This window comes from Anarhichas minor, unplaced genomic scaffold, assembly GCF_050575085.1.
Source record: "Anarhichas minor isolate MPS153535 unplaced genomic scaffold, ASM5057508v1 ptg000012l, whole genome shotgun sequence".
Lineage (NCBI taxonomy): Eukaryota > Metazoa > Chordata > Actinopteri > Perciformes > Anarhichadidae > Anarhichas > Anarhichas minor.
In genome coordinates this window covers 6334393-6348774 of record NW_027466458.1, presented here as the reverse complement: position 1 = coordinate 6348774, position 14382 = coordinate 6334393, and the positions used below count along the sequence as shown (strand labels likewise).

At 44.4% G+C, this 14382-nt stretch overlaps 3 protein-coding genes across 3 annotated transcripts; 2 read left to right on the top strand and 1 right to left on the bottom strand.

Moving 5' to 3' along the window:
• Nucleotides 1-344: 344 nt before the first annotated feature.
• Nucleotides 345-7236, bottom strand: slc26a11 (solute carrier family 26 member 11). The gene is made up of 13 exons (XM_076090460.1): nt 6031-7236; nt 5530-5722; nt 5079-5164; nt 4359-4575; nt 3982-4160; nt 3809-3881; nt 3106-3217; nt 2821-2876; nt 2247-2387; nt 2047-2174; nt 1794-1893; nt 1516-1649; nt 345-1398 (listed from the first exon to the last, which is right to left on the bottom strand). Exons 1-13 carry the CDS (start codon nt 6238-6240, stop codon nt 1288-1290), a joined length of 1740 nt encoding a protein of 579 aa, XP_075946575.1. The 5' UTR covers nt 6241-7236; the 3' UTR covers nt 345-1287.
• Nucleotides 7237-7439: 203 nt separating this feature from the next.
• sgsh (N-sulfoglucosamine sulfohydrolase (sulfamidase)) lies at nt 7440-11255 on the top strand. The gene is made up of 9 exons (XM_076090447.1): nt 7440-7751; nt 8039-8199; nt 8279-8384; nt 8487-8854; nt 9001-9082; nt 9187-9390; nt 10018-10184; nt 10266-10483; nt 10928-11255. Exons 1-9 carry the CDS (start codon nt 7670-7672, stop codon nt 11109-11111), a joined length of 1572 nt encoding a protein of 523 aa, XP_075946562.1. The 5' UTR covers nt 7440-7669; the 3' UTR covers nt 11112-11255.
• Nucleotides 11256-12375: 1120 nt separating this feature from the next.
• Nucleotides 12376-13376, top strand: npb (neuropeptide B). Its single transcript, XM_076090459.1, has 2 exons — nt 12376-12639; nt 13241-13376. The coding sequence occupies exons 1-2, from the start codon at nt 12376-12378 to the stop codon at nt 13367-13369; spliced, it is 393 nt and encodes a 130-aa protein (XP_075946574.1). The 3' UTR covers nt 13370-13376.
• Nucleotides 13377-14382: the final 1006 nt, after the last annotated feature.

Genomic DNA, 14382 nt, shown 5'->3' with positions numbered 1-14382 from the left:
AAGAACAAAACAGTTGAACTTGATGGATGTTTGGAGCGTTGTCATAAATAGACATGTTTTTTCCTATCTTAACATTCCTTTACTCGACAAAGAAGACATGAACAGCTTTACTAACACAGTTCCTCAAAGTTACCACACAGAACACAACTTTCCCCAGTGACGTAACATCCTGGTTATTAATCACTAAAAGTGGACAAACAGCTGATGGTTTACTTGGTCGGGGTGATGGATGAATGAACACGTCATCCTCTTGAAACCAGCTTGTGGCTCGCTGACGGCCAGGACTTTACCATCGGCATACAATGGGTGTTGTAAAACTACTAAAATAAGTTACTTTTTGCAAATTTAGTGTTGAAATTTGTAGTACTTTATGGCATTTATTTAATGTTGATACAATTCATGTTTTTTTTTCCCACACAGATACATACTTAACTTAAGTGAAAACTGATCTCTGCAAAGAACAAATACTGTTTAACATAAATCTGTTGGTTGCCATTCAGCTAAAAATACTGCAAGCAAAGAGTAGTTCAGGCCATGCATTGGTTGATGCCACCAGTGTTGTATCGGTCTCGTCAGATTTTGCATCAGACTTACTCGGTGTTAACGCGTGTATCAAAACCACCTTGTGGATTCATAGTTGGTGATGTGGAAATCACCGGAAACCTCTGCGAGCAAGAAAACCGTTCACTAAATGCTGCTCGTCTGTGGATGAATCACTCCTAATATTTGGCATTAGAAATCCTCCATGACAACAACAACGTGAAACGATGCTGCGACCAATCAGGCGACTTCACATGCTTGAATTCATATGAAAATGTAAACTTTATATTCAGTAAAAATCCTCGTAGATGTGTTGATTTGGGTTAATAATGTAACTCAATTAGTCATTGTGAGTCAATTAAAATCATTTTCTTTTCTAACATAAAAATAAGAGAAACAAATCCCAATTTTCTTTTACATAGTTAAATAAATAATGACGGGCGGCACAAGTGTTGTTTTGATTTGGTCCCTTGAAGATCACATTTAGCCCTAATATGTAACAGAGGGAGTGCTCTGTTAGTAAAAATACATACATTGCAGTAAATATTATTACATCCTCATTCACACAAAAAGCATAATGTCCCTCAAAAGAATATAAAATGCTATAAAACCCAGTATTAGACTTCTGGTCCAATGTAGTGCTGTTGTCTCAGAGAAGATTCAAGTCAAGTTGAGCTGAATCAGTTGTTGGAGGTAGTTCATCGCTTTTCAACTTGATACCAGCTCAATAATCTCAGATCACAAATGTCACTGATCACCGTTCAAGCTCTTCGACTCCATCTGCAGCGCCGCCTCCACGCTGTCCGTATACCTGAAGCCCTGCAGATCAGCTGCTAGGAGAACCTCCAGAACAGAGAGCTAAAGGTGGGAGGAAGACAGATACAGAGGGCGTGAGATAAAAACAGAGGGACCAACATATATTTTGTTGTGTTGTTATCACAACTAAATTCTGGCCCCGAACTAAAAAGGCATTACCTGCAATCTGGAAAAGACCAGTTGCACTTCTCGCAGGTTGAACTGCCTCAGCAGGTCCCTGAGCTCGCTGATCACTGTGTAATCTATGACGCTGACATGATGGCAATCCAGGACCACTGACCGCGGAGGACATGCTGGGGGAGACATGTCAGAGGGGAGACAGACAGGTGGTTAAATGAGAGTCAAATCTGAAAGAGAGGAGGTGGCTAAACAAGACAGACATCACTACACACTACCGTAAGTGTCCTCTAAACACAAAGACAGACTATCAAACAAACCCTGCAGCGCCTGAGTGTGTATCATGTGGCTGAGATACTCTGTGGCAGGAAAACTCAGTCCACTGCCCAACTCCATCACCAGCACACCGTGATCAGACACCTGCACACGACAGGAACATGACGGGAACACAGAAAGAGGAAGAGCAAGAGTTAATGCAAAAAGGTCTATTGAAGCTATTGTTAACGGAGAAACCTGTGTGGGAGAGTAGAGCTCTGATACTGTTGACACTCACTGTCCTGTACAGAATATTACCTTTATCGGTGGTCTTGCTGTGTTGTAGAGCAGCAGAGCTCCGGACACAGCTACACCTCCTACGATGCCGTACTGCACCTGCCAGAAGCTCATCAGGAACGTCACAACAAACGGCAGCAGGTCCAGCTCTGTGGGGGACACGCGAGCATGAGACCACAATAAAACAAACAAATTACACGCGAGACAGAGAGGACACCTACTGCGGATCTTCCACATCTTGGCGACAACACGATAATCCACCATGGGAGCCACCGCGCAGATGATAACAGCAGCTAGACAGGCTTTGGGGATGTAGTAGAAGGCCGGCATGAGGAACGCCAGGGAAAGCAACACGATCACACCTAGAAACAATAGAAAACACAAAGAGAGAAGGGGAGAGATTTAGAGGGATAGAAGACAAATGCACAGCAGAAATGAAAACTAAACACACACGCACTGAAATGCAAGAGAGAGAGAGAGAATGGAAGGGCACAAATATATGAAAATAGGCTTTTTTTGTTGTTACAGACGAGGATTTAAAATGCATAAAGTTGCTTATGCCCTCATGCTGGGCTGCCTCTGTTTAAGAATAATGTTGTCTCTGTTGTCATGTCTGCTGAAGACAGTTTTCCTTTCACCCTTCCACCTCTGACCTCCACAACAACGCCTCAACAAACGAGAGCGAGAGCGAGAGAGCGAGAGAGCGAGAGAGAAAAGGAAGCAAGGAGACTGAGAAGTGTGTATCTCCACAAGAGGGCGGAAGAGATACAGTGAAAAACGAGTGTCAGGACTCACCGGTTACGATCCCTCCAGCCGGAGTGCAAACACCAGTCTGGGAGTTCACTGCTGTCCTGGGTGTGAGGAGAAAAACATGACACTGTAAATATTGGACATCTGAGCTCTCTCTCTGTCGCCCTCTCTCTCTCACACACACACACACACACACACACACACACACACACACACACACACACACACACACACACACACACACACACACACACACACACACACACACACACACACACACACACACACACACACACACACACACACACACACACACACACACACACACACCTCCCGAAGCTGCCAGTGACGGGGTAGGCTGACACAAAGGAGCCCATGATGTTGGTCAAACCAATTGCCAGCAGCTCTTGGTTGGCATCAATTCTGTAGTCGTTCTGACTGGCTGAGGAGAAACCGGAAGTTAAAATCAGTCGAACGATGAAACACTCTTTAACATTCTTTAGCTGCCTTGATTTTCTGTTGCTAATAGGTGGGTTTGGTTAAACTCATTGTGACTTCTTGAAGGAGCTAAAGAAGTCTACAGCTACGCTAGCAGCTTTGAGCTAAATGCTAACATGTTTACAATTAAAATGGTAACCTGCTGATGCTTAGCAGTTATGATGTTTACCATTTTGACGATGTTAGTTGATAATTACACAAGTACAGCTGGGGTTGACGAGATATCATTTGTTCTGCAGGTATCTTGTCATAAACAAAGTATTGGACTAATTAACATTTGGGCCTGATGATGGCGCTAGAGGAAAATGTAAGGGATCACCAAAGTTATTACAAGTCATCCTGTGTGGGACATGGATTTCTGTACTAAATTTAATTGCAAACCATCCAATAGTTCTCGAGACATTTCCCTCCAAACAAGAAATGTTAACCTCATTGTCGTGCTGGGGGAAAAGTCAGGCGATCAGTTGTTGAGATAGTTCAGTCTGGCGACAGACCGAAGTGGCCCTTCACTGCTAGTGTGGCTAAAAACACTTACCAAAAGCTTTAGCAATAGCAATGCTTTCCAACAGACCCATGAAGGGAATCACAGCGAGCGCTCCTCCAAAGCCCTGCACAAAACACACAGAGAGGAGCTGGTCAGCTGCTCCACTTGTGACCTGCAAAGCTTTTGTGGAAGTGAAAGCAGCATCGTCTCTCTCTGCTCCTTACCTCAACTATCTCTCCAAAGGAGACGACGGTGCCGTTGGCTGTGGTGTCCGAGGTGGGTGGAGGTCTGAACGGCGGGAGCCCCCGGGAAGTCTCCCCGGTGACCGTAAACACGGGATAACCGTAAGCATTCCAGGAAAACGCTACGAAGGATGCGGCCACGACCACAAGAGCGTTACGCACTGACCACGACAGAGGAGACATGAACAAAACGTTAAAGACATCTGTATCCTGGCATACCTCTCATTCAAACCTAATAAAGTAATATTCAATAATTCATTTTTCTTAATCCTTTGTAAAACACCGTCATTGTTGTCCGTGCATTTGGACAAGCACATGCACACTCACAGACACACGGTCACAACCACACAGGTACTGACTGGTAGCAACAGTCCACACTAGTTTCCTGGCGACTCTGGAGCAGGTGGGGGCGTCCTCAGAGCCCAGACTCGTCTTCATGAACGACAACATGACCAGCAGAGCGACACAAAGCAGGCCCAGCACCGCATCACCGATCCTGGCCTCTGGGATCTTGTAGAAGGTGTAGTAAACCTCCAGGAAGAACTCGTGAGGAATGCCCTGGAGTCCCAGAATATTCTAGAAACATAGAAATAGAAACACAGTGGAGGAGGACAAGAGGAGTTTTTGCTTTTTAGAATGAAGCAGAAACTACAAAATGAGTTTACACACACAAATCAATCAAAATGCTCTTTTATTTATATTCTTTCAGTTTCTATATTTGGCCCAGGGGAGTAAATATTTCTTCTTTATGAAATAAAACTGTAGAAGCAGCAGTAGAGGTTTGTTAAAAGTGAATCTATGTAGCTTCCGCTGAACGGCATAAACAGTGATCACACAAGTGAGATAAAGATGAATGCTAAAAGTGGCACAAGAAGAGGGAAGCCATCAAGTCAGTAAACTGACTCAGCAATACAGACAATCAGCCGCCATAAGCTGCTGGTCTCACCAGACCAAGTGAGGCTGCAGCAGTGAAACACATTTGTATATTATATTCAACGTGTGTGTGTTAAGAGTAAGAGGTGTTCATTATTTTTTTTTAATGTTAATTTGGTGTTTCTGTGGATGTGTTTGACTCTCACCTTGACCTGGCCGAAGCCAATGGTTACCGCAGCAGCACAAGTGAAGCCTTTTATAACAGGGAAAGAGATGAAGTCCAGCAGGAAACCTGCAGAAGACGAGCAACGAACGATTTACCGAGCGATGACACTGAACCTTCAACCAAAAATAAAATAAAATAAAACTAAAATGGTTGAGAGATCATCAGACTTCACAGAACGCGTGTGTGGTTAGGCAGAGGAAGTCATACATGTGGTGGTAGGAAGTCGCTCTCCTGCACTCACAAACTAATTTCCTGTTTCCTCACAGTCTCTAACATGCATCTCTAGTTTCTGATACTGTAATGCTGATGCATCAGGTTTTGATACAGAGCTAACACTTAACTTACAGACTGGAAGACGTAACAATAAAATATCATTGCTACTTGAAAAAAAACCACATTTATATTTATACTATTAAGTAAAGAATACTCACCTAATCTCAGCAATGCCATTCCCGCCTGGATGAGTCCACAGAGCAGCGTGAGCAGCACGGCTCGGTGTGGCTGCCCCCCCACCACGGAGAAACACAGCAGGGACATGATGGCCGTGGGACCCAGTGTCACATCCTTAGACGTCCCCAGGAGCGTGTAGATGAACCCCCCCATGAAGGCAGAGTAGAGTCCGTACTGTGGAGAGAAATGCTGTTAAATTGATTTGAATGATTTAACCACCTCTCCTCTCAAAAATGTGTTTTTCTTCTTATTGCTTCACCAGAGTTTGACAATATAAACCTTCTTTTCCACATTAATCTGCTGGAAGGGGAAAGTTTCCCTTGTGGAAGGTAATGGGGCTCCAAAATAAGGAATAAAGAATACCGGAGCAAGAAGATTTTAACAACTTTGTGACTGAACATAGTCAGTCAAAGGAGAGCTAAAACTAAACGGAAGTTGAATCCAAAAGGATGAACCATCACAAATAAACCCAGAGGACTCACCTGCACGGGGAGGCCGGCAACTTCAGCGTAAGCCAGCGCCTGCGGTACAGTCGTCAGCCCGACGGTGAGGCCTGCGAGCAGATCCATCTGAAGCCACTTCAGCTTGTACCTGGGCAGCCAGGAGAGGATCGGCAGCCAGGCCTTCAGCGTGCTGAAGGAGCAGCAGCAGCAGCCTCGGGCCGACAGTCGGCCCAGAAGAGGCCGATCCATTGCACAACTATTAGAGCGGAGGAAGGAGAACCTGGAGAGGACGACGACGGAAAAGATGATGAGACAGCAACAAAGTGCACAAAGGTTAAGTGACGTTTAACGTGTGCATGAGAAGGTGGTTACACAATAAAAGCCACTTACACAAAGGGATTAAGGTTCTGCCTCCTCTTTACCCGGAGGCACAGCGTTCAGGGAAACACAACGACGATGTGCTCTGTGCGCATGCATGTGTCAGTTTGTGTTTTTCTGGACAAACACACGGCACATCAAAGAAAGTGGACGCCATATCTGCAGATGCATGATGTGATCTGTGTGTGATGACACAAGAAAAAAAAAAAAAAAAGAGTCTTAAGTCAACGAAACTTGCAAGCTGAGAACCGATATTCTATACGTCTTTCTGTGACCATTGCCCCTCACAAGCTTTGAGCTCTTTATGATCACATGACGGTCAGATGAGCGGTAAGTGCTCCGTGTACCTGACGCTGATCAGGGATTGTTTTACAACAGCCACAACGTTTTCTGGCTTCATCTTACAGTGTAATGTTTTATTTATCTCTCATTGTACCCTATAATGTATTTATGTTATATTCTACAACAATCAGATTGTTGCATAGCTGTGTGACTGGAACAAACAGAAAGAAAGAGATTAAGATAGAATAGAAAACACCACACAGTAAAATAGAATAGAATAAACAACAATAAACAACACAATATTCAGCAATAAACAACAAAATAGAAAACACTTTAAATGAGAAGAATAGAGCAGAAAGGCACCACCACAATAAAGTGAAATAGAAAAACAACACAATATTCAAATGAGAAGAATAGAGCAGGTAAACAACTCTATGTGAGATAATACCACGGAATAGAAAAACAACCAAATAGAATAGATTACAGCTGAAAAACAACACAATAGAATAAAAAAGAAAACAACACAAAAGATTAGATTAGAGCAGAAGAAGAACAACATAGGACAGAATAGAAAACAACCGAATAGAATAGAAACTCACTAAATCTGGTGTCTTCTTCTTCTTTACTCTCTGGCTCTGCTGTGATTTTCAGGTCCTTTTGTGTCAACGCGTTTCTTTCACCATTTCCTAAAATGTAAGTCAATTCACTGATGAACTCCGAGCCGGGTTCCTGTTTTCTGTGCACATGTGATCTGTGTCATGTGACCTCGGGTGGGCGGGGTCTAAGTTTTGATGCGGAAGGATGTGAAAACAAATCACTGACGAAGATGTAGCTGGCGCATAACTTCGAGCTGTCGCGTTGTGTGCTTTAGGGATTCATTTTGAACGACTTCATTTGTTTCACTTTTTGAATGATTTCTTATTTTAGGCTCGCAGTTGATGTTTCAAAGCCAAACGAGCAGAGAGGTTGAGAGTTAGGCGAGATTAATGGATAACAGAGAAGAGCGCTAATCATCATCATGCTGCTCGAGCTGTTTCTCCTCATCTCGGCTTCATGTTGTATCGGAGAGTCAAAGAGGAGAAATGTCCTGCTAATTATTGGTGAGTGGACTTCAGATGCCTTTTGAACTGGACTGGTGCTGAAATATACAGTTATAACGGTCCTGTAATGAATCCTATTGCATTATACAGAGAGGAGGCTCTGTTGTTCAGCCTTCCCTCAAAATAACAGAAACCCCTCTCTGTGTAATGATGTACACTTTGTGGTCAAAGCATATCAACATGCTTCTATGCATTTCATTCATCAAATCCCTGCAGCCAGGTTACAAAGTGTTGTCCACATCCTGTTGGCCGTGTTGCCTCACAAATGTGTCTTTTCCGTCTTCCAGCCGATGATGCAGGTTTTGAGACGGAGGTCTACAACAACTCTGTGGTCCACACGCCGCACCTGCGCTCTCTGGCCCAGCGTAGCCTGGTGTTCAGCAACGCCTTCACCTCCGTCAGCAGCTGCTCCCCCAGCCGCTCCAGCATCCTCACCGGCCTGCCGCAGGTAAAAACACACACACACACACACATGGAGGCCTCTCATTTGTGCACCATCTTTTAGGTCGGTTTGATGTGTTTTTTAGCACCAGAACGGCATGTACGGGCTTCATCAGGGTGTTCACCACTTCAACTCGTTTGACGGAGTACAAAGTCTACCGCGGCTCCTCAGCCAAGCCGACGTACACACAGGTGAGTAACAGAGAGACCAGTTCATCTCAAGTCTACTCTCTCACATGCTCTCTTGCCTCTAATCACCATTTCATCCCCTCGTGCTCTCTCTCGCTCGCACAGGTATAATTGGGAAGAAGCACGTCGGCCCTGGATCTGTTTACCCTTTTGATTTTGCGTACACGGAGGAGAACAGCTCTGTCCTCCAGGTGGGGAGGAACATCACCCGCATCAAACTCCTGGTCCGCAAGTTTTTCCAGACGCACAACGAAGACGCTTTTGAACGAAGGCGACAGAGGGAAGAGAATAAAGGCAAAATAAAAGATGAAGAGAGGCCCTTTTTCCTGTACGTTGCCTTTCACGACACCCACCGATGTGGACACTCGCAGCCCCAGTATGGAGCTTTCTGTGAGAAGTTTGGGAATGGTGAAATGGGGATGGGTAGGATACCTGACTGGACACCCGAATATTACACACCAGAACAAGTAAAGGTCAGTGACGAACAGGTTTTTAAATGTAGAAAGAAATCCCACTGTCATCAGAAAACAAGGATCATTAGCTGTAAACATACGTATGTGTGTAAAACATGCATTTGTTTAAATATATACCCGTTCTATACTCGTCTCGGGTACTTCAGGTTCCTCCCTTTGTGCCGGACACGCCTGTGGCACGAGCTGACTTGGCAGCACAGTACACCACGGTCAGCAGGCTGGACCAAGGTATGTAACAACACCTACACATAATAAAGGCACAACAAAAAGAGGATAGAGAGAAGCTACTCTTGTAAGACGCTGAGTTAGAACGGTGTGAGCTTCCTCTGCAGGAATCGGTTTGGTTCTTCAGGAGCTCAAAGACGCTGGTTATGAGAACGACACTCTGGTCATCTACAGCTCGGATAACGGCATCCCCTTCCCCAACGGCAGAACCAACCTGTATCGCTCCGGGACAGCAGAGCCCATGCTGGTGTCCTCTCCAGAGCACAGGGGGCGATGGGGAGACACCAGCCAGGCCTACGTAAGCCTGCTGGGTAAGAGATGGAGAAAGAGTGATTTTTTTAAAAATTATTATTACAGGCTGAAAATGTAAATGTGTTCCAGAATGTTTTCCGTAATCATTTTTTGTGAGCTCTCAGATTTATCTTGGGCCCCTCGTGTGTTGCCAGGTTGGGAACCACTGGTTCACACGAGTGGATGAACAGGGAAGTCAATGTGTTCATCTGATGTGCTCAATCGGCCACAAGAGGGAGACTTGGCAATGATGCATCAGCAGCAGATCTCAGATAAAATAGGATAAACAGATAAGATAATAAATAATAATTAGTTTAAATGATTAATATGGCAACAATTCACGTATATAACTAGTAGGCGTATGTTAGACTTTAACATAAATACTTCTGTCCTATGAAACACCCTGCATCTAACAAGAACAGACCTGTTTCTAGTGTGTTGTTAAACAGTTTATTTAGCTTAAAGTGGGATAAAGGAACTCTTGATCCTTTTAATTCATCTGAAAAAATAAAAATCTCCAAATTTGGAGATGCAGTACGTTTTTTAAGTGGACAGTCACATGTTAATATAAAGATGTTAACAGTAGGTCATAATAGAAACACTCACTCTCGTTTCTCTTCTCCCTCTCTCTTTTTTTTTTTGGGCAGACATCACTCCCACTATTCTGGACTGGTTCTCTGTTCCCTACCCGTCCTACAGCCTCCCCGGCGGCCCCGCCACCCCGGTCCACCTCACCGGTCGCTCCTTGCTGCCCGCCCTGGTCACTGAGCCTCGCAGCTGGCACACCGTGTACGCCAGCCAGTCCCTCCACGAGGTCTGTGAGCATCGCCACTGTCACAAACAGAGAGCACCAAGCGCAAGGCCTTCACCGCCGCGCTGTCATTTTTTATTTCAGGTAACCATGTACTACCCGACCCGCTCCGTCCACCAGGGGGCGTACCACCTACTCCACAACCTTCACTACCGCATGCCCTTCCCCATCGACCAGGACCTGTACGTGTCGCCCACCTTCCAGGACCTGCTGAACCGCACACGGCTGAGTGAGCCCACTCACTGGTTCAAAAGCCTGGAGCAGTATTACTACAGAGAGCGCTGGGAGCTGTTCGACTCCAGGTCTGTTACAGCTCAGGTTGTTCCGTCGTGTTTTGGGATAGGGAACATGTTCACCATGATGATTAACAGATGAATGTCCGTCACGTTTGGTAAATGAGCTTAGAGGTCAAAGCCCGAAAGAAGAGCGCTCACAAAACCTGACCTCGATTGGTGGATGACATGAGTTCCTCTGATTTAAATGAGCTGCAGCGGCCACCGTTCATATTTTAGTCATTTAGTCAGAAGGAAATGTTCAGAAGCTACCACCATAAAGGAGAGAAAGTGTCCTAAAATTGGAATTAAAACAATAAAGCTTTATTTTAGTTAAACTATTTATTTGGTAATAGTTTACCAATCATTTTCTAGAAGGAAGAAATATGTAATCTGATACTATGACCTCAGTATAAGGCATCAACAGCTTGTCCTCTCGGTTTATGAATTTGAACAAATGCTTCACCAACACAGGACAGACCCGCTGGAAACGAGGAACCTGGTGTCAGACCCGTCCTACAGCGATGTGCTGGAGAGCCTGAGGCAGAGTCTGCAGAAGTGGCAGTGGGACACGGGGGACCCCTGGGTCTGTGGACCGGACTACGTCCTGGAGGACAAACTAGAGCCGCACTGCAGACCACTCTACAACGGACTCTAATGGGACTTTTACTCATCTGGATTGACATGATGTCCGTGTACATGATCTCATTCTTCTTATAAAATAAAAGACATTTATAGTTTTATTTTTGTATGCCAGTGCTGCTTTAAATGTTAAAAAATAAACACTATTACTAATTCCTAACATTGTTTTTGGTAAAGCATCATTCTTCATGTATCCAGATAATTTCATCATTCAAGTCCTTCTTGTGTCTCTATACATTTAAGGAACATTTCGCCATCCTCCAGACCCCCTCATTACCCTGTTTCACAGGAGGGCAACATGGTTACACAATATATAACCGTTTTTGTTATTTGATTGAACAAATGTAGATGCATCCCTCTTTGTCGTTAGTCCCCATCACTACTGTTCTGCTGATACGCAGGCCGTAGAGCTCATGACGCATGACTGGTGAGGTCGGCAAATCCATCAGTAAAAGGGTTTGTATTGATTCCTCAGAGGATTCCTCACTTTGAAGTAAGAATGATTCTCAATCCATCCGTGTAGAAAGCAGTTGGGACGGAATACAATTTGGATCAGTCGACTATTCACTCGTGTTTATTGATCTCCTTCTTTGTACTTCTAATCTGTCCATTCTCACTGTTGAGGTCTTCTAAAGCCACCACAGTGATTCTACTTTGTTGTGCACCTTCTGTTGCATGCAGTGGGTAAACACCGACCCCATAACAGCCTTTATACACTTTGTGTGTGATTTTCCAAACCCAAAAGTTATATCAACTGACTTTTCACGGCATGGTGTCTGAAATCAACCAGATTGTAGAAAGGAAACGGTTAAGCTTCTGAAATGTATTGATGTCTTTAGACAATCAGGACATTTTAAATGTAATAATTAGTTTTTCAGATTAGTGAGACAAAGTCACTCCTCATTCATTTAGTGACTGTGGGCATCTGACGTCATTATGATTTCCACAAACGTCGGATGTCGCAACACATCTCCCCCTCATACTCTATACCACCCCCCCCCCCCCCCCCCCCCCCCCCTCCTCCCCTACGACAAACCATCCAAACTGATCAATTTGGATTGGTCCTCTTTCTTCTCCCGCATAAAGATGGATCACCATCCGCCCACCTCAATTCTGATTTGACGAACGTCCTGGGTCACGATAACGTCGCTCATTCAGCCTATATAAGCAGCGGGAAGTTTTTCAAACACCCAGCAAAACATAAAGTCGGCCTCTGACCAACAACAGACGAGATAAGCGCCGTTTTCCTTTGCGTAAAAAGTGCCAAGACGGTTCCAGACATGGAGAGGTCAGTCAGATTTGCCGTGGTGTGCGTCGGAGTGTCTCTGCTCATCTCCTGCCATCCAGTCGAAGCCTGGTACAAGCAGTCGACCGGGCCCAGTTACTACTCGGTGGGTCGTGCCTCCGGTTTGCTGTCCGGTATCAGGAGGTCGCCTTACGCGCGGAGGTCCGAGTCCGAAGAGACGGTGAATGAAAGCGGGGAGACGGCAGGTAACAACCTGATTCCAGAGACCAACAGGCAGATCTCCATCCTAAAAAGCATGGTAAGTATAAGATTCTACAATCTTTATTCCTGTTTAAGGGGGTGGTGTTGTTTTTTCCACTGATGGTGGAATTGAGAAGAGACGAGTAAGAATTGCTTTCCTTCCAGCACCATAAGAGCCACATTTATAAATATTGAAAGCACAGAAACCTTCGGCAGATATTAGAAAGCACATGTGTTACCTTTGCTTTCATAAAGACGACGACACAAACTGTTGAGATCAAAATCTTAACTCAAACGTTGAACAACTCGTGCGTAAAAGGGCAAACCGGTCAGCGCTGCAGGTCAAAGCGAAGACATCTGCATCAGATAGTGAAGAAAGATGAATGACAAAACGGTCATTCAAATGTTCTGAATTTTAAATCATACGGACAAAACCTGAATAAAGGTAAAACATAGGAAGAATGAAAATATGGGATCTCTCTGTAGACGACTGTTAATCAAACAACATTTTATTATTACGGGAGGAGCCTACTATTATTTCTGCGCTGCGAAATAGTAGTATTATTAGTATTAGTATTATTAGGGCATATCCGGTTGGCTTGAGGACTTTTCAGTTCTCAACTTACGATTCTTTCACCCCTTGTTCTCACCTCCTGCAGGCCATCTGTGTGAAGGACATCTCTCCAAACCTAAAGAGCTGCGAGCTGTTGCGGGACGGGACGGGCACTTTCCAGTGCAAGGCGGACGTCTTCCTCACCTTGGACTCCCTGGACTGCCTGTCCGCGTGAGTCCCGGTCGGACCGGCGAAGACAGTCCTGGTCCTCCAGCGAGCTCCGGGAGCGCTTCTCTGGACACGAGAAATAAAGGAAAGAAAAGAGGGATGGATGAGTGAGTAGAGGTGATGGCTCAGAGGAAAACCTGATCACTGTCGACGATGGACCGCTGCAGACTCTGAATGTTCTCTTATTTAAAAAAGAAAAGAAAAACTCAATCATTGTTCAGTTTGACTTTAGTTGTGTAGACAGGAAAGAGATGTAGCTAAAACCATCTTCTTTCCAGATGACTTCCCATCTTTACTGTTTAACCACTGACACGTAGCCTCTGTTGCCAAAATGTATTAAATGTCCAGAAAGTTGACTGCAGATCAGATTTCCTGTACTTTTATTTATTTTATCTATTAAAATGAACAAACACTGGTAACCTGTTGTGTGGCTTAAATTTGTCTTTAAATATTCAACTAGTGGGGGATGGAAACGGGAAAATAAGTGATCCACCACTGCCTTGATTTGCTATACCTTCATCAATTTACATGATTTTCTTCAAACCTGCAGTTTCAGTACAATACACAATATACAGACCACAAATAAATCAATGTGAGAGAACGGCCTTTAAGACTTAAAGAGATACAGAGAAGAGTAAATATTCGTTAATTACATATGAAGCATTTAAATTACACAACAGCAAAACCCCTTCATCATAAGGCACTTGGGGTGTTTTTCATTTTTCTTTAATCTTCAGTGTTTATATCAGAGAGCATCAGTCATTACATATCTTGTTTATTACTGGAGTCACAGAGGAGCTGGTGTGATAGCACAGTCAGCTGTCAGGGGAGCCTTCACATCAGTCAGACCCCGGCAGAGTTAATGCCACACAAATCACATATACGAAGCATCATCCCGGTCAACAAATCAGGGTTTGTGTGTGTGTGTGTGTGTGTGTGTGTGTGTGTGTTAGATAAAGGAATAATAATCATCGGCATGAAACACAAGTCGGAGGCTTCAGGGAGGTTTCTTTACATACA